The following is an 18900-nucleotide window of genomic DNA, read 5'->3' on the forward strand; positions in this document are numbered from 1 at the left end:
TTATTAATATCATATTGTCATTATGCCTGTAGACTACTGTATTGTTCCTCTATACTCCGTACTCAAGGACACAACGGAGTATAGAACAATACAACTACCTGTGGTTTTCACAGTGCCACTAAGTTGTGTTGCTTTTCGATATCAATATGCAGCTACCGCTTTAGTAGCATAACTTTCAGCTGTGCACACCTACCCGATTAAAGTTGTTGACACTTTAGTCATTAAATTATTATTTTTTTTAACTTGTGAAGTACTAGCGCAAACAATTTCCAATGCAAATAACAATTTCAACTTCTATGTTAAACTGTACTTAGTTAATACTTGTGTTTTTCTAATTGAAATGATTGGCTCTGAGCTGTACAAGCGCATTTGATAGACATTCTGAGCACCCAATAAACGGCGCCGGGCATTCGTAAACCACGCCTCAAATACGAGAAAATGAACAGACCCAAGTTAAAAAAAAAAAAACGAGAACAAAACAAAAATAGAGTATACATCTACAGTGGCATTGACAAATACAGGTAAATGAGTATCAAGCAAGGCACATATCATTTAAGGTAAAAAATAAAATAAAATAAATAAAAATAATTATAATGAAAAAATACATTATGAAAATAAATAAATAAAAATAAGTAAATTACAAATTACAAAGGGGTCACTTTATTCCTCTTTTAAAAGCTCAAGGTCTCTTAATTTCAGTCTTCCCAGACCCAAGTCTCAACCATAGACTGTAAGAGGTCTCAACGAGAAATGGGTCTGGCGTTAGCCCGAAACTTTCGTCCGTCTTGCAAGCAGCATTGATGCATTGTATTGTCATACTGGATGAAAAGAATAAAAACTTGAATTACAAAAAAAAAAAAAAAAAAAAATCGGTTCCGGTTCGATTGTCTGTGTTTTTTTACATCCGTAGCTCAAGCAGTTTGAATGGTGTTTTGACCGTACAGTAGATTTTGTCATTTAAAGCTTCTCCCTCTGGATTATACATATAATGTTATCTATGTTAAATTTCATCTGCAACAATGTGAACTTTTATAATGCATTAATATGAGGACAATTAAAGATCAACGTGCTGCTGCATTTCTCTTTAATATGGTAGGAAATTAAATTATATTTTTATGTGTGACAAGATGATTGACATGCCAGTTTATTATTACTGGATGCTTGTGACTAAGCCACAGAGAGAAACCTTTAAAGATGCTATTTTATGACAAAGTCGGATGTCCCAAAGCTTGGCTACTCTTCTGCCACTCTCAAAGATATCAGCTTTTTCATCACAGAACTATAGGGTGTAGTAGGCTACTGTAGTGCATACTCGTAGGGTGTAGTACTGGATATTGGGACGCGGCAACATTTTCCTGCAAAAGCGCGACACTTAGTGGAGAGAAGCGGAAATTACAATATCATGTAGAACAGACAAAAGTTTGAACTGAATTTAATTTTCTCATCATACTAAAAACCATTTGATCCACTGGCTGCTTAAATACATTGAAATTTGTTTTATCTTTTCATGTAAGTAAAAGGAAATTCAGCACACATTCCCAGACTTCCATTTGTGTTATTTTAGAGTTTTCACTTTACACCAAATGTATACCATTAGCAAAAAAGACATAATACACAATGATTTGATATGTTCAAACTTTTGGCATTTTTACATATAGATATAATAATAACAAAATTAAACTTTATTTATATAGCATGTTTCAGTCATAAAATGCATTTCAAAGTGCTTTACATTAAAAATGATATACTAGTCAAATATCAACACTGACATCCTATTCAATAAAAACATGTGCATCAACATAAGAGATTAAAAATATACTCACATTTGGAGTAACTAATCAAATGCCAGAGTAAAAAGATTAATTTTTAACTTTCTTTATACCTGATGTGTTATTATGGTGCTTAAGTTGCAGATGCCGCATCACAGATTTTCTTTATATATTTTGGGATCCTCCAATAAACCTGCAACACTAGATTACGGTTCTCGATGGGATATCATTAACGAGAGAAATGACAATATAGTTACAGGTCTTTGTCCATAATGAGCTTGTGATGTGATGAGGAGGACTTTACAAAGTTGAAGTCCAGATAAACTGCTGTTATATGTTCTCCTGTTTGAGTTCTTAGTAACCGAGCGGCTGAAGTTTAGATAAACTGAAGTCTATTCATTGATTTTAGTGGGCGACCAGTAAAAAGTGCATGACAGACAGTAGTCAAGTCCACTTGAGATAAGAGATTCGTTTCTGGTTTAAAAAGGCTGGATTTTTGCAATGTTTCTTAGGTGAAAAAATACGATTTTGCCACCTCGGGAGTTAAAACTTAAAATCCGAGTAAGAAATAACTCCAAGTCTTTTACTTTTAGGGCCAACTAGAATGTCAGTCCTATCCTCGTATAATTTTAGACAGTTATTCCAAGTTCAGAAGGGGCCATAATACCAGTAAAGGACCAGCCAGTGGGTCCCATGTTTAACATAAAAATATCTCCCTTTAATATATGTCCTTAACCTAATTTAACGCATAGTTGGAAAGACCTATAGCTTTTCCAAACGATTGATTAAAATATCATATGTGACTTTATTGATTTTTACATTTGTTTAGTCCGTTTTCCCCCAAATGTAGGACGGTATTCCCACTGTGTGTTTTTCTGCGTTAGTCAGCGAAACAGAAGATTACTGATTAACTTGATCAGTTTGTGGGTCAGAAGCTGCTCCGGCAGACGCTCAGATCCTGATGGAGAAACATGACGACTCGACGCTTCAGAACCGGAGCCGGAGCGATGCATGTCGACCCATGTGCTCCGTTCCTCCACATCAGCAGGTCAACGAGAGTGTGTCGCCACGGTACGGTCATGCATCTCTCTTTAATCTGCCGGTTTTACTGAAAAATGTGAAATTATATTCTGATCATGAACGATGCATGATGTTGTTTTGTGTGTTGTGCATCCAAATTGATTTTTAAATGTTCATATTTGCTATTATTGTGAAATTTCATGGATTAAGGAACAGAGTGTTGTTGACTCTTTGTGAGCAGAAGGACTTTGTCTTGTGTCTGTATCGACAAACACTGAACAGAGTAACGGTGAAGATTAAAAACAAACCTTCAGTTTCTGACTGACACTTTTACAAATAACGTGTATTTATTGGCATCGGTGGTCAATGAAGAGCCTTGGGAACTTTTAAATGCACAAAAGATTCTTTATAGTGGAAAAAGAGTCTTTTCCACAGATTCATTGCATTTTTGTACTGTACTGTTGTTGGTTAGATCTATTTAATTTATTTATTTATTTTTTATTTTAATCAAATGTATTTATTTATTTATTTCAATCAAATTTCAATTGTAACATTTTTTATTTATTTTAATCATGTATTTTGATTTATTTATTTGATCAAATATATTTATATTAATTATTGTATTTATTTATTTTCAGGTTCATAACATTCATAACATAACATATACATTAAGGTTTTTATTTATGCGGTTATTTATTTTTTATTTAAATATTTATTTGACTAAATAATATGTTTTTTCATTTATTTTATTTTTTTATGTATTTAATATAACATGAACGTGTCATTTATGAATAGTTATTATTATTCCATGCATAGAGGTCACTATAATAGTCACCTCTACAGTGGACACTCTGCATCTTGCTATACACTGCCTCCTAGTGGCGAGCCTTTGTATGTGGCGTTTTTATTCTCCAAACCAGTCAGAAATGCCAAGTTGCTCCAGAATTTCAGTCCATTCCTTGAACCATCAAGTTATTCATTACTCGTTACATCAAAAAGTAACCGGATTATGTAATGCATGTTACTTGTAATATATTACTTTACTTGTTACGTCAAAAAGTAATCGGATTACGTAATGCATGTTACTTGTAATATATTACTTTACTAATTATGTCAAAAAGTAATCTGATTACGTAATGCATGTTACTTGTAATTTATTACTTTACTTATTACGTCAAAAAGGTATCTGATTACGTAATGCATGTTACCTGTAATGCGATACACCCAACTTGAAAACATCAATAGATTCATGTATATTTCAGTCTGAGGTTTCTCAGTTTCTCTCTTTTGAGCATAATCAGAATTATCAAGTAATAACGCTGAATCGACATACTTTGGTTAAACTGGTAATTTATTTATTTACTTATAATATCTTATACTTTAATTATAATTTTTTTTACACACAGCTCTCCCTTATGGTCCCTGGACCCCAGTTTAGATTATTATATTATTTTATTAAAATGTTGTTCACAATAAGAAAAAAATGGTTCTTTTAAAACCTGAAGACTGAAAAAATCTCTGCATCGCTGTGTAAAACCAACTTTATTTTAGGAGCGAGGCTCTTGACACGTTCCTGAATGAAACATCTCCATCATTGGGAAGCAAGAACTGAGCTTTCCTCCGTCAGAGACTCTTATTTCAGTAACACTAAACCGCAGCCTGAACGCTCTGGTGTAACGAGAAGAGAAGAGACGGGCAGGTTAAATAACGCGTGACGTACATGCAGTGGACACAGACAGAGCAGGAGTTCCTCTAGTAAAACACTCCGGATAAATGAACCCAAGAAATGGATACGAGTGCGTTAATGAGATTTCTCTAGACGTTTAAAGCTTGAAGGATTATCAGAGGAACTGTTTAAGGTGGTCAGTTCTGTTGTGCTGGTATTTAACTAAACTGGTGTTTGACTAAATGCATTTCTGTTTTTACTGTATATGTATGTGTTTTCACAGTCAGAATGCTGAAAACGGAGACGAGGAGGAGAGAAACAAAATGACACGGCCTGACGCTTTCGTCTCGCTGGACGCTGAAGCTGATGTCTCCGCAAGAGGAAGAAAACCAACCCTCGTCAGGTCAGAGATGATCTTCTCGTTTCCTGCACAAACATTCTTAAATCAAGAGACCTACCAAAATCACTGAAGATGTTAAGCCTCGTCTAATGAAAAATGCATCAAAATTAAGTGCATTTATGTTTAAAACAAGAGGATGAGGTCAGAATAAATAATCATATTTTCCCTTTGAATTATGATTATTTTTGGCTCCATTGGCTGATATTACCTCACTTTTTCAATCAAGCAAGACTTAATATCTTCATCCAGTATCTTGATTTAAGAATGTTCAGATATTTGTGCTGGTTTGTGTTTGAATCAGTCTAACGCGCTTCACTCCAGATGTGTCTGTGCTTCTCTTGATTCAGATCCAAAACACTTGATCCTTCACTTCTTCTGCAAGTCCAGAGTGACTCTGAATCCAAGTGTGAACGCAGAAAACCGCAGTCCTGTCATGTGCGTCTGCAGTTTATGAATTCATAAACACTTAAATATGGAAGACTTCTCCTTATATAGAGGCTTTTTGGCATAAATGGTTCTTTAAAACCGAGTCAAGAAGCGTTTGTGTTGTGTTTCAGTTTCTGCGCACTAATTCCCAGTACCACAAAGCTTTTAAGGACGTAAGTGAAGATGAACATCTGAGACAGAGTACGTATTCTCAGTGTGATGTTTATGATGACTTCACTTCTATAATGACACAGCTCTGACTACAGTCGTGTGCTCCTGCGTGGTGTGCCAGGTTACACGTGCGCCCTGCAGAAGGACATGCTGTACCAGGGGAGGCTGTTCGTGTCCGACAACTGGATCTGTTTCCATTCCAAGGTGTTCGGAAAAGACACTAAGGTAAAACCTGAAACTTTTAAGATTCTGAAAGAGTCTCTTCTGCTCACCAAAGCTGCATTTAATCGATCAACATTGAAATATTATTCAAATGTAAAACATCGGTTTGAATATATATACTGTAGTGAAGTGTAATTTATTTCCAGCATCATTACTCCAGTCTTCAGTGTCACATGATCCTTCTGAAATCACTCTAATATGAGGATCAAAAACATTTATGATTATTATAAATGTTTATATTTTTGATGAATAGAAAGTTCAAAAGTACAGTTTTTATTTGAAATAGAATCTTTTGTAACATTACAAATGTCTTTACTGTCAGTTTTGATCAATTTAACGTGTCCTTGATGAGTAATACTATTAATTTATCATATCCCAGCGAATAGGGGATGTTCTCAGTGCGTGGCGAGATTCTCTCAAAGTTATAAACAAACGTTCTTCTACTGACGTCGATAGAAAGTTTGCTTAAACGTCTTTAATAAACCAAAAATGCATTATTTATACATCGTTCTTGAATGTTTTTTCTAAAACATTTCAGTTGGATGTTCCTCAAACACTTTTTAAATGTTACTTGTTTCAGAGAACATTCAAATGTAACAGTCACAATTTTTTGAAGAATGATACAATGTAATGTTTCACTTTTGAAAATACTTGCTGATAATTTACTCACCCCCGTGTCATCCAAGATGTCCATGTCTTTCTTTCTTCAGTGGAAAAGAAATGAAGGTTTTTGATGAAAACATTCCAGGATTTTCTCCATATAATGGACTTCAATGGGGTCCAAACGGTTCAAGGTCCAAATGAGAGTTTCAGTGCAAACTGTTCAAAGGGCTTTAAACGACACCAGACGATGAATAAGGGTCTTATCAAGCGAAACGATCGCTCGTTTAATAAATAAATAACAAAGTTTAAGTTTTATAAGCTCAAATGCTCGCCTTGCTCTGTTCTGTGATGCGCGTTCGTGACTCTCCTGTTCGAACTCGTTCATCAAAACGAACAAATCTTTTCCCGAGTCAACTCGTTCATTTGATTCGTTGAATCAACCAAATGACTCGGAAAAACATTTGTTTGTTTTGATGAACGAGTTCGAACTTGATAAGACCCTTATTCATCGTCTGAAGTCGTTTAAAGCCCTTTGAACAGTTTGCACTGAAACTGTCTTTTGGACCTTGAACCGTTTTGGACCCCATTGAAGTCCATTATATGGAGAAAATCCTGGAATGTTTTCATCAAAAACCTTCATTTCTTTTCCACTGAAGAAAGAAAGACGTGGACATCTTGGATGACACGGGGGCAAGTAAATTATCAGCAAAAGTTTTTTCAAAAGTGAACTACTCCTTTAATGTTCACATCACCAAGAAAACAATTTATTGACGTTAATAATACAGTTTTTATAATTTAATGGGAACGTCAGCAAAATGTTCTTATTTATATGAGCTGTTTTTCATCAGATTGCGATTCCAGTGGCTTCAGTGACCGGCATCAAGAAAACGAAGACGGCCATCTTGCTGCCGAACGCACTGGATATTTCGTCAGCACACGAGCGGGTAAAAGAGTTTGGCGTTCGTGTGAATCTGCTGGTGATTGTGGCGGTTTTACTAATCACTGTGGTTGGGATTTTTCCAGCATGTGTTCGTTTCGTTTCTGTCTCGAGACACGACTTACAAAGTTTTGGTGTCCGTGTGCCCTCAGTTGGTTGTAAGTTCTTCAGTCTGTTGATTTAAACACACGCATTGTATTGGCTTTAGCTGAATTGTGTAGTTTCTGATGAGTAAATGTGGCCCGTCTGCAGGAGAAGAGTCCTGGGATCAGTCAGAACGTCCTGAGAGCAGATCCGGCGTCTCTGCCCACGGTATGACCCTTTGACCTTTCAGCTTTTCAACTGTGAGGTTGAGGGATGCCCACCCGGAAGACTTAGATGCACACCTGCTGTTAACAATCACTGAAGGAAAGAGAAACAACAGGAACAGAAAAAAAGAGTGCAACTAGCAAAAGGGGATTTGAACGGCCTAAGTGCACTAGCTTAGATCGTTAAAATCGGGCCCTTCAATTAATGCCGTCATCCATCCGCTTTCCTCCGGGATATTCAGACGCTGTGTGATGTGTGTGCGCAGGACTTCCCTGCGGATCTGTCGGATGTTGAGGCTCCGGTCGGACCGACGGCTCCTCTTGTGGACGACAGCAGCAGCTCCGACTGTCCAGAGTCACCGGCGTTCGGCAAAACACAGAGTGAGTATTTCAGAGACGCTCAAGGGCCTCGTTTATAACCGCTGTCACACAAAACAGTCCCTGACAGAGCCGGACGTCACGCTGTGATTTATTAACACAAACCTGACGGGAGAATGTGCAAGTACATCTATAAGTTAATAACCTAATTATAAATACAGTGCATGTTCAAATATGTGCAGTGCAACAGTTTAAATAGATAAAAGAATAATTTCAACAATGTTTTACGTCTGATGCATTCATGCCATTATCATTAATGGAGTTAAGCACTTAAATTACAGGAAACACATATTTTATAATCTAATAAATATAAACATTTGGGTTTCACTTTATTTTGATGGTCCCTTTGACACATTCAGTTGACTATAAGCAGTGTTGGGTGTAATTAGTTACTGTAAGTTAATTACTTTTCCCTTGAAAATGTAAAGTAAGGGATTACTCTTCATTTATCTGTAATTTAATTACAGTTACTTCTGATGTAATTGAGGTAAATACTGCGTATAGATCAATCCGATGCATTTTATGTGGTGTCTAAATATTACGACCGCACTCGTACAAATTCGTATGAATTATTGTAAAATATGTATGAAAAAAGTGTGAAATGTCATGAGATCAGACATAAAACAATAGTGGGTTTAATATCAAAATGTATTGTCTGATGTTAAAAAGTATGTTTTTATAATGTAACCTTCTCCACCTTGGTCTGTTTAAGGATAATTCATGCAATTTTATAGTATTTATTTGAACAGATTTAAACAGATTCATGTCTATCCTTGTATTATTCAGCTGGTTGAGATTGATATGGGATTTTGAAAGTAATTAAAAGTAATTAAATACTTTTTAGAGAGAGTAATTAGTACAGTAATCTAATTACACTGTTGAAGAGGTAATAATTAGTAATTAGTTTTTTAGAGTAACTTACCCAACACTGACTATAAGTAAGGTTGCACCAACATCTCTCCAAACTCAACATGTAGTCTCTTATATTCAACAGAATGTTCAAACGGGACCATCAAAATATAGTTTTAGCAATATTAATAGTGGATGCGACGTTTTAAATGTTTTAATGTTTGCTCAGCACATGATAATAGCAGATCTCGTGGTCTGAGGAAATATTTTTACTCTTTATCAACATCCGCTTGTAAAAGAGAAGTACAATATACTTTATATACATATATGTACAAATTAAGGAAATGTTTTCAAACACTTAATTGCATGTTATTTACAGTTAAATGAAAATGTATTTCAATATTCAGTGCAGTCATAATTACTTTTATTGTACTTTGTTTTAAATGTTTTTCTTCCTCAGTATATCACGATTTCCTTTAGTATGTTAGTCAACACAATCAAAACATATTGATTTAAAGAGTACTTTACAGTTAGACTTTACTCAAATTTGACATTTTAAAAGTGCACTTTTGTGTTTAGAAACATCCTCTTCAAGTGGCCTTACAGTATGACAGTATTTAAAAATATACTTTTAAGATTTAAAGAACACTATATATAATTATAGTAATTAAGTGCACTGAATTGTACACTTAAAAAATACTTTTTTACAAGAGTTTCTGTGTGATTCTCTCACAGAATTTCCGAAACGATCCCAAGCTTTTATTGAAGGGACGAAACGAGACGGTGAACTGGATTCTCATCCGCTACAAGAAATTATTGAACCTGAAACGAACTTATCATACACTGGTAAAACTCAAACACACACACACACACACACACACACAGATCTTGAGTCTCTCAGTGATTTCTGTCGTGTGTTTCAGAATCCTCAGGGCCGGTGGAGCTGAAGTTGATGAAGGCTCTGAGGCCTGTGTCTCTCTCTCTGAACACTCTGGTGTTGATCTACCTCTCTCTGTGAGTCTGATCATCTGTGTTTAATCTGTCTTTGAGTCTGATCATGTCAGTGTTCATCCTCTGAGCTTGATCTGCTCTTCATCTCTCAGGGTTTGTGTCCTGCTGTTGTCCTCCTGTTACATGGCCTTTAAGATCGTGACCCTTGAGGAACGTCTGACATCTCTTGTGTCATTGGAGTTTCCCCATAAAAGGTGAAGATGAAAATGATCTAATGGCTTCCATTCATCACAGCAGTTTTTTTAAATTGCTTACACACCAAAAGTTCATTCATTCGATTATCTTCAGATCAAGTCTGCAAAACTGCAGGTGCTAAGGCTGAGCTCTTTACTATAGACACTGTATTCAAAACAGCTCTTGTGGTCCAGAAAATAAATGGCACACTCATTCTCCTCATGTTGTGTGGCTTTATGTGTAGAGTTTAGAGAAAAGGAGCCTTTGTTTGAGAAATTGTGTGCAAGCTATTTTAACCCTTGTGCATCAATTAAAAAAAGTTACACACAGGTAAAAAGAGGACAAAAATGTCCATGTCAAAAAAATGTGACGCTTTGGAGCACAGACTTAAGTTTGGTATCATTTTAAAGAAGACCCTTTGCAGATTATTGCTGAAGTAAAAAAATAATAATAACTAAATCCAAAAAAAATGGATATATAGGTATAAGTTTATGAAAATTATTTATAAAAAATATTTTATATAAAATATATATTTTTTAAATCAGGTTGAATTAAAAACTGCAATAAAATCAAAGCCATAAATCTAAATAGGTTGTGTTCCAAATTTGAGGATGATATCTCAAAAAAATGAGCTTTGGGTAACAGTTTGTTTGGGCGTAGTAACATATTTTCCCCATTGGGTGGCAGCAAAACCCCACTGGAGCTCACAGTGATTGGATTGGAATTTTAAAAGATTGCAAAGATTGCATAATTTTCTAGTTAACTGAACCGGGGATTAAAAATGGCAGTTTTAATGGGTTTCAATGGGGACATTTTTGTCCAAAAGGCGCTGAGAGGGAGTATTTTTTGTACCTAATGCAAGAAAATATTTTTTTAAGAAGAAAATGACGGTGAAATAGTAAAATTCCAATAAAAATACACACCTGTGCCAAGTTTTTTGCAGTTAGCTTTAACACAGGCAAAGTGATCAAAAAACAAAACTGAAATGGACAAAAATGTCCATAAGGATGCACAAGGGTTAAAAAAAACGGAAATTAAATTGTATTAGAGGTATTTTGTCAGGGAACATTCAAAGTAATCTCATCTTACAGTATATGATTTATACATAATTTATGGTGCAGTTTTTATTAGCGAAATGTTTTAGAACATATTTTTGTTATCTTACGGCCCCTTCAGTTTTAGCTCAATGATATATGCACATTATTTGATCTGGAGAAATGCTCAGATTGTCGTATGGCTGAACGCTGTCCGTGTGGTTCTGCTTCCAGAGATGAACATCTGTCCTCCGGAGACACCGCCGAGATCTACTCGGTTCTTTCTGCAAATCTTCTAAAGCTGGAAAAGGTTTGCATGAACGTCTCAGATCTTAACGGGGTCTGCTTGTAGCAGGACTGAGATGAGCTGTTTACTCAGGGTTTAAACCCATTTTGTTGTGAAGATAATATCACAAAACAGTTTTAGATGATCCCAGCTGACCAAAACTGGGATGTTCTAGGAACATTTTGCTAAATGTTTCGATTTTTCTTGGTCACGCGAACTTCCATTTGATCATTTCTCAAACATAACTAGAACATTAGTTCATAACTTTGAGGGAACGTCAACAGCTCATTCCACAGTGATTATGATCATGAGTGATTATTGATTGAACAACACGATTATGCTCCTCCAGATTCACAGAAACCTGCAGAGACTGATGGAGAGCGTGTCTGATGTCTGACGGAAGATCAGTGCCGCTCACTGTCGGGATTTCACTGTGTTTCCTACTGTGAACAAAATCATCTTCATACGTACAAGAAGTTACGGTTTTCTGCAAACATTAGAATAGCTGATCTCAGTAATGGAGTTAACATCTGAGACTGTGTTTTCTCACAGATTCGACTATAGTATATGAAAAAAATTGTATGAGATAAAATTATATGATAATTTGATACTTTGTATGAATAAAGCTGACAATACATGTTCTAAGAAAGTTTTGAAAATGTCATTTCTGAATGTTCCAACTCTGTTTTTAAACGTTTCTGACGTCACAAACGACCTTGTAACCAATCAGATCAACGTGTGATCGTCAACCAGTGGATCTCTGAGTGAGTGAGTGAATGGAGGCGGGGCTCATTTGCATATTCATAGCAACGCGCATACTAAATGAGGCGAGGGTGTCGAGTTACATTCAAGCTATTTTAAAGCATGAAGGACTTTCTTTTGAGGAAAAAACATTTAAATATGTCATTTTGGAGATCAAAGATCACGACTTTGGCGAATCCTGATTTTCTTATTCTCATGAAACAATGTTGTTGTGAGGGTGGTGGTTTGCGGAGGATCTCTTTCAGTTCGGCGCTGTGAAGAGTGAGACAGTGAAAGAGTGTGTTGTATTCTATGCTAATGCGACTGAATGTCATCTCTCCTCTCCACAGAAAACTATTGTTTCTCTGTGAGCTGGAATGAGGACGAGTGACGAGCTCGGGGGAGTTTGATGCTTTCAGACTTCAGTTCACTTCTTTATTTGCTCATGGAGATTTTAGATTTAAATGTATATGAGAATTGCTAATTTCTCTTTGAATTTAAAAAAAAACTATTTATATATAAATAATAATGTTCTAATGTTCTCAAAACGTAAACGTCATTAATAGAACGTTTTTCTAAAGTTGGACGTTGGTCAAACGTTTTTTAAATGTTACTCATTGTTTCAGAACGTTCAAAAAATATTTGCAAAATTGTAAAATACGTTCTTTCTATAATAATAAATAACACGTTTTAATATAAAAATAACTTTTTTTTATAACTTTGAATTCGCTGGAAGCTCATAAAACATGTTTAATTGCAGAATAAATTTTTAGATAGTATAAACATTGTTAATATGCTAGCTGCTTGTCATAGGCTGTCAAAAAAACATAATTGCATGTAAAACATTTAATTAGACCGAAAATGCGCTTCAATGAAATTAAACGCGTCTGTTTTTCTGCTCGGGACGCACGAAAAAAACATTAATGAAAACATCAGAGAATTATATATCACATTTTATTGGAAATTTCATCCTCAAAAGGCTACTTCGCGGATTTGCCCTGAATATGTCTAACATCTGAGCCCTGAAGTCCTCTCTGCTCCCTGTCCTCAACACTTCGGATTTGCACTGTTTCTGTTTTTGCATGAACAAAAGCAAGTGTAAGTCAAAGAGCGAACAGCAGAAACTCTCTCCTGTCAATCACGGTCACGAGTGTCGTCACGTCTGTCGGATTATAACCGGGTCCGTTACCTGCCGTGATTCTCCATCATCCTCATCCTCATGTCGGATCAGCCCTCATCTCCTCCAGCCGGACAGAAGCCCTCGCTCCGGGCCCCGGGGTCCTCTCAGAGCCGCTTCCAGGTGGACCCGGTGGACCCGCTGGACCCGGTCGCGGAGGGGTCGGAGTCCAAGGGCCGGTTCCGGGTGGTGAACTTCCTCAGCCCGACTGACTCCGCTCCTGAAGCCGGTGCGAACGGGGACACGGTGAGGAGCGAGGCATCCGCCGGAGGACTCAGTCATTTCTCAGACACTCACTCCAGCACTTATTACCTGCGGACCTTCGGGCACAACACCATCGACGCGGTGCCTAACATCGACTTCTACCGGCAGACCGAAGCTCCTCTCGGGGAGAAACTCCTGCGCCCGTCGCTGTCGGAACTACACGATGAGCTCGACAAGGTGTGTGTGATCTCCTCAGCTCACATTAATGCACGACTGATATACTTTATACTTTTATTTCTCACTCTATTAAGTGTTCATTTCACTTTGGCTAATTAAAAAAATTAGTAAACCCGTTGCCTTAAATTTAAAAGTGTCAGAAAATAAACGTAATGCTCAATTGAAAAAAAGTAAGTTATGTGAACTTGATAATTCCACATTAGTTAAATGTAGCCTACATAAAACGTATTAAACCTGAAGTTTGTTTACTTAAACATTATTTAGGAAACCTGTGCCTTAAAATGATCAAGTTAAGTCAACTGCTCACCTTTTACAGGAGGCAGGGGCATGTTGTCACACAGTGAATATTACCAGGGTGGGTTTATTTATATATATATTTTTAAATATCAGTTTCTAAACACAAAAAAATAAAAATGTAACCTATTTATTGACACAGTATGCTATTACCTTTGTTTGACATAGGAAATATATCCAAAATTAAGAGCCATTACTAATTTCGTGAAATAAATGAAAATAGCTATAAAACACATGAACTTGTTTTATTTCAGGGATTTGCCATGCAAAGCAGCATTTCACATTTTCATAAAATAAAAATGCTTAAAAAAATAAACATATTTTTTAGCTTTTGTTTAAAAAGAATGACAAGAAACACTAATTTAGTAAAACTTTAATTAAAGTGAAATGAAAACAGGAAATTACAAAACATACAAAAATACAACATAAACTAGAACATTATCTCAATAATTGGATAATTATAAAATACAGCACAGTTGGTGAAAGGTGTAAAAGTTAACGTAAAAATATCAAATCTTTATTTTTGACTGCAGAATTCTGGTTAAAAACGAGTGTTTGGATCTGTCATATAAAACTAGAGAACTTTTATGACTCTAAACATGATAATTATGAACTCTATGATTCCTGCTCTTTATTGTTTTTTAAGACATGCAACAAAAATGTGGTATTAATAACTCTCATCATCAGATCATATTCAGATGTGTTATTATAATAGCAGAATGAGTGGCTGATTCATGTTTCTTCTGAGTCATGTGACATCAGATGACACGCACGCACACACACTCACTTACACACACACTCTCTCTCTCTCTCACACACACACACACTCTCTCTCTCTCACACACACTCTCTCTCACTCTCTCTCTCACACACACACACTCTCTCGCACACACACACACCCACACACAATGTTGTGCTGCTCAGACAATAGTCTCTCTCACACACCCACTCTGTGCACCACGATCTCCCGCTGCAGCGCCGCTTGCGTCACGATGTCAGTGTGTGACTCTGTCAAAGACCCAGTGTCCCGAACATCACTGAACACACACTGAACTGAACACACAGGTTACACCAGTGTCTCTGAGGAGATGTTTGTCAATCAGGAAAGCAATCTCACTAAACCCGAAGAGTGTGTGTTTACGCATGGGTCAGTTGTGTTTCTGTAACTCTTCATCAGATCAGCAAAAATTTAGAAAACAGCAAAAACACACTTTTAAATGTTTATTTCACTGCACTTTTAATGTGTGTGTAGGTTTCAGGTGAAAGGCAGTGAAGTCATATTGTAGTTTCACACACACCAAACTTGAGTTTTACATACCTGTTCGCAAGGTTTGTTCATATATCATTCACCTCATTTATACAAAATTTTACTCATAAAAACATGTTTAAAATTAGTTGTTTTTTTCTGTCTGTTGACAGTATTTCCTGATTTATGGAGTAGAAATCTGAAAAAAAAAAAGAATTAATATGTAAACAAAATCACACTAGAGTCTTGAACCTGCTTTATTAAATGTTCTAGAAACGTATGCAAATTACTGCATATTTAATTAGATAATCCCTCATTTGCATATTTAAACATCATATTTCCGAAAACTTGCATTACATAACAATGTCCGGCGATTAAGTGTGGAGTTATTGTAACGGTAAGGTCTTCACCTGTGTCTGTGTCTTATCTCATGAAGGCTGTGAAGTTCATTTCACTTTCTAAAACTCTTTGAATAATAATATAATAATAATCTGATGAAATATTCTTCAGATGGTGACACTTTAAAAATATTTTCAAGATTTGTTATCACAACATATTTTCTTTTGTCAAATCAACTTTATAATAATTTATTTAGTTGAGATAACTTATTATTTTGAGTTTCTGATGGTTAAATTAATCTCCTTCATTGTATTAACTCACTTTTTCCAGTTCAATCAACTTAAAATTTTAAGGCAACCAGGTTACTTACTTTTTTAAGTTAAACTATCAATATTTTTTTACAGTGAGGTTACTTACCATAGTAATAACAGTAAATTACACATAATTAATACATGCAACTAACAAACAATCAAATCCTAAACCTATCCCTATAGTAAGTACATGTAGTTCAGGTTTATTGATTTCATGCACAGGTAGTACAGGTAAATTATTAAGAAATAATTTATATACATCAAAGTTCATAATCAGTAGTTTAATATATAATTACACTAACGGTGACGCCTTCTCTCCTCCTGCGCTTCTGCTCCTGGTTTCTCTGTATTATTGTTGATCTTAGTTATGGACTGGTTATGATGATAAACACACGTGTGTTGTGTATGGTGCTGATGTGTGTGTGTGTGTGTGTGTGTTCTGCAGGAGCCGTTCGAGGAGGGGTTTCCCAGCGGAGAAGAGCTGGCGGCCGCCGAGATCCTCACACTCAAAGCAGCGTCCGACTCTAAAGGAGGAACAGTGAAGTTCGGCTGGATCAAAGGAGTCTTGGTCAGCGTCAAACACACACACACACACACACACACATCCCAAAAGTTCCCAAAGATTTTTAATTTCAGAGAGATTCCAATTTAAAATAATGTCTCATCCCGTCGCCTGTCACTGACGTCATATCCGCGCTATCCCTGGTGTCCGCTCGTTCTGCCGTAGTAACCATGGCGACAGGCGACAGCTGCGTTACGTCTAGCAGCACGCTCACGCTATCGTTCAAGCATTACGGATCATGGCAAGCAGACTTTGGGACAAAAGGAGAACTAAAACGCGGATCAGTAACAGCGTGGCGATTTCGAGACGCGAAAGCTAGCGTCCGCGGCTAACTTCGACTCGCTCTCGCGTGAGCTTTATTAGACAGTGAGCAAATGTACATAAAACGAATCAATGTTATACAGCTCAACACGATGCGATTTTAGAAATGATCAGTATGTTATTCTAATGTTGATCTCGCGCACTGCTAGTCTCAGACAGACAAACAAACGAACACATAGAATAACATTATAACTTGTGCACTCAAATGCAGTTTAGTGTGATAGTGTAGAGCAAGAGAAAGGAAACGGTAGAAATGTCCTCATTCCTGTATATCCGCGGGACTCGCGTGTGGCGCTGAGATCTGTCTCTCATTAGTACGCCACAGTCATGATAAAACATCGTTCACTCGTCCAGAAACATTATTACATCCATCGGCATGACAACAAGTTCTATAATTCCGCTTATTCACTGCGTCATCAACCTCCGCCTGTGTTATTGTAAGAGGTTAGCGCCCCCTAGCGGCCAAAACTATTACATATCTTATTATTTACAGTCACAGAGTGTTTAGGCTTTACAGCAGATCTAGAATAAAGTTATGTCCAGATAAAGTTGTAAAGATCGTTAGGGATTAACTTAATTGAACTGAAAACAGAAACTGTTAATGTGTTCTGGACGTTCATTCGCACACAGCAGTGTTTGAGCTCGAGAACACACACTTTGAAATACTAGGTTTTGAAAAATGTAGAAAAGCGTGATCATCTCTGTGCAAACTTCAAAAACGTCAATCTGGCGCACGCATGCATATCACGTGTTTACTCTATAGATATGAGCGCTTGAATATATATGTGCACAGGCGTGTAATCTTACTCTACAATATTCATGTGTGACCCTTTTAACAGTCCAATAATGCAGTTTCGTTCCACCTGTTTTTATGCTAATTTTGGGATATCACATTTAAAAAAAGAAGTTAATATAAGCATTAATTGTAAAAATGAATGACATGTCTGGCCTGCATAACACAGTGTTTTATTGTGTTGATGGTGTGCAGATACGATGCATGCTGAACATCTGGGGAGTGATGCTGTTCATCCGGATGTCGTGGATCGTGGGTCAGGCTGGCATCGGTACGCGGATCCGCTCACGCATGCGTACACATAAGACCAACAATATGCATGTAACAAATAACAAGATTTATATATGAATATAAAAACAAAGTTTCCCGCTCAGTGGACACCAACACTACCTGTCATTTAATTATTTTACCGCCTGTGGCAAAAATGAATTTTTCCCCATTTTTAAAAATGGCCGGCATCCTAAATCTTCGTCCTCAAAATTATCAAACAAAGGATGTCTATTGTGTGATATAATTGTCCTTGCTTTAAAAAGGCATATTGTTTGATAAATGTATTCAAGACCTCTTAAAGGGATACCAATCAGTGTCTAAGTGTACTCTTATATTTCCCTGAGACATTTCCAAACCAGCCGGTGATACAAAATGTAGAAACACTTTCAATAAAAGAATCAATTATAGTGTGTCAGTGATTAATGTAGTTTATTTATATATATATATATCTGGAGTAAACCGTGATGTCATCGTCCAGCTCAGTTCAGTTCTGGTGTTATAGTGTCAGTGCAGGAGATTAATAATACTGATGAATATTAAATGTCCACAAATAAGCAAGACAAAGGCGACAGTGAAGGAAACTCTTGTAAGAAACAGTCGCTCGGGTCTGCCACAGTCGGACCAACAGTGTGTGATTATGATTATGATTATGATTCAGGAGCATTACAGGTCAGAAGATTGGAAGATTGGTTTGTGTTGTATGAGCATAGATGATGAATGTGTGCTTGATCTGATTCAGCGCTGTCCTGCGCCATCGTCCTCATGGCCATCGTGGTGACGACCATCACCGGCCTGTCCACGTCAGCGATCGCCACCAACGGCTTCGTGCGCGGAGGTCAGCGGCTCACACACACACACTTACAGTAACCAGAAACATGCAAACCAGAATCATTATCTGATCAAAAATACACTATTTTACAGTGTCAATCATCTGTTTTCTATGTGAATATACAGTAAAGTGTGATTTATTCCTGTGATTTCCAGCATCATTACTCCAGTCTTCAGTGTCAAATCACTCTAATATGAGGATCTGATGCTCAACACACAGTTATGATGATTATCAGTGTTCATATTTTTGTGGAAACTGATACATTTTAATTTTCAGGATTCTTAGATTTATAGAAAGTTCAAAAGAACAGATATTTAAAATA

General features: G+C 36.6%; 2 protein-coding genes across 8 annotated transcripts in view; both read left to right on the forward strand.

The window, feature by feature from the left end:
- Positions 1-2692: 2692 nt before the first annotated feature.
- On the forward strand, positions 2693-11892 carry gramd2b (GRAM domain containing 2B). 7 transcript variants are annotated; one of them, XM_089119933.1, is made up of 14 exons: positions 2694-2840; positions 4739-4858; positions 5177-5290; positions 5413-5454; positions 5536-5677; positions 7126-7221; positions 7301-7372; positions 7467-7526; positions 7789-7903; positions 9485-9595; positions 9673-9763; positions 9853-9954; positions 11203-11278; positions 11604-11892. In XM_089119933.1, the coding sequence occupies exons 1-14, from the start codon at positions 2731-2733 to the stop codon at positions 11649-11651; spliced, it is 1299 nt and encodes a 432-aa protein (XP_088976059.1). In that variant the 5' UTR covers positions 2694-2730; the 3' UTR covers positions 11652-11892. The 7 variants fall into 7 exon arrangements, with proteins under 7 accessions (XP_088976062.1, XP_088976059.1, XP_088976060.1 ...); XM_089119934.1 differs by having other exon boundaries at positions 2696-2840; positions 4743-4858; XM_039653080.2 differs by having other exon boundaries at positions 2698-2840; positions 5203-5290; positions 5413-5482; positions 5574-5677.
- A 666-nt stretch (positions 11893-12558) lies between these two features.
- slc12a2l (solute carrier family 12 member 2-like) overlaps positions 12559-18900 on the forward strand; it is a 29802-nt gene continuing 23460 nt past the window's right edge. The window contains exons 1-4 of the mRNA XM_039653069.2: positions 12559-13613; positions 16249-16371; positions 17675-17750; positions 18489-18584. Of these exons, the coding sequence (XP_039509003.2) occupies positions 13215-13613; positions 16249-16371; positions 17675-17750; positions 18489-18584 (694 nt within the window). The 5' untranslated portion in view covers positions 12559-13214. The remainder of the gene's footprint in view (positions 13614-16248; positions 16372-17674; positions 17751-18488; positions 18585-18900) is intronic.

Source organism: Pimephales promelas, chromosome 14, assembly GCF_988280905.1.
Source record: "Pimephales promelas chromosome 14, fPimPro1.hap1.1, whole genome shotgun sequence".
NCBI classification, from domain to species: domain Eukaryota; kingdom Metazoa; phylum Chordata; class Actinopteri; order Cypriniformes; family Leuciscidae; genus Pimephales; species Pimephales promelas.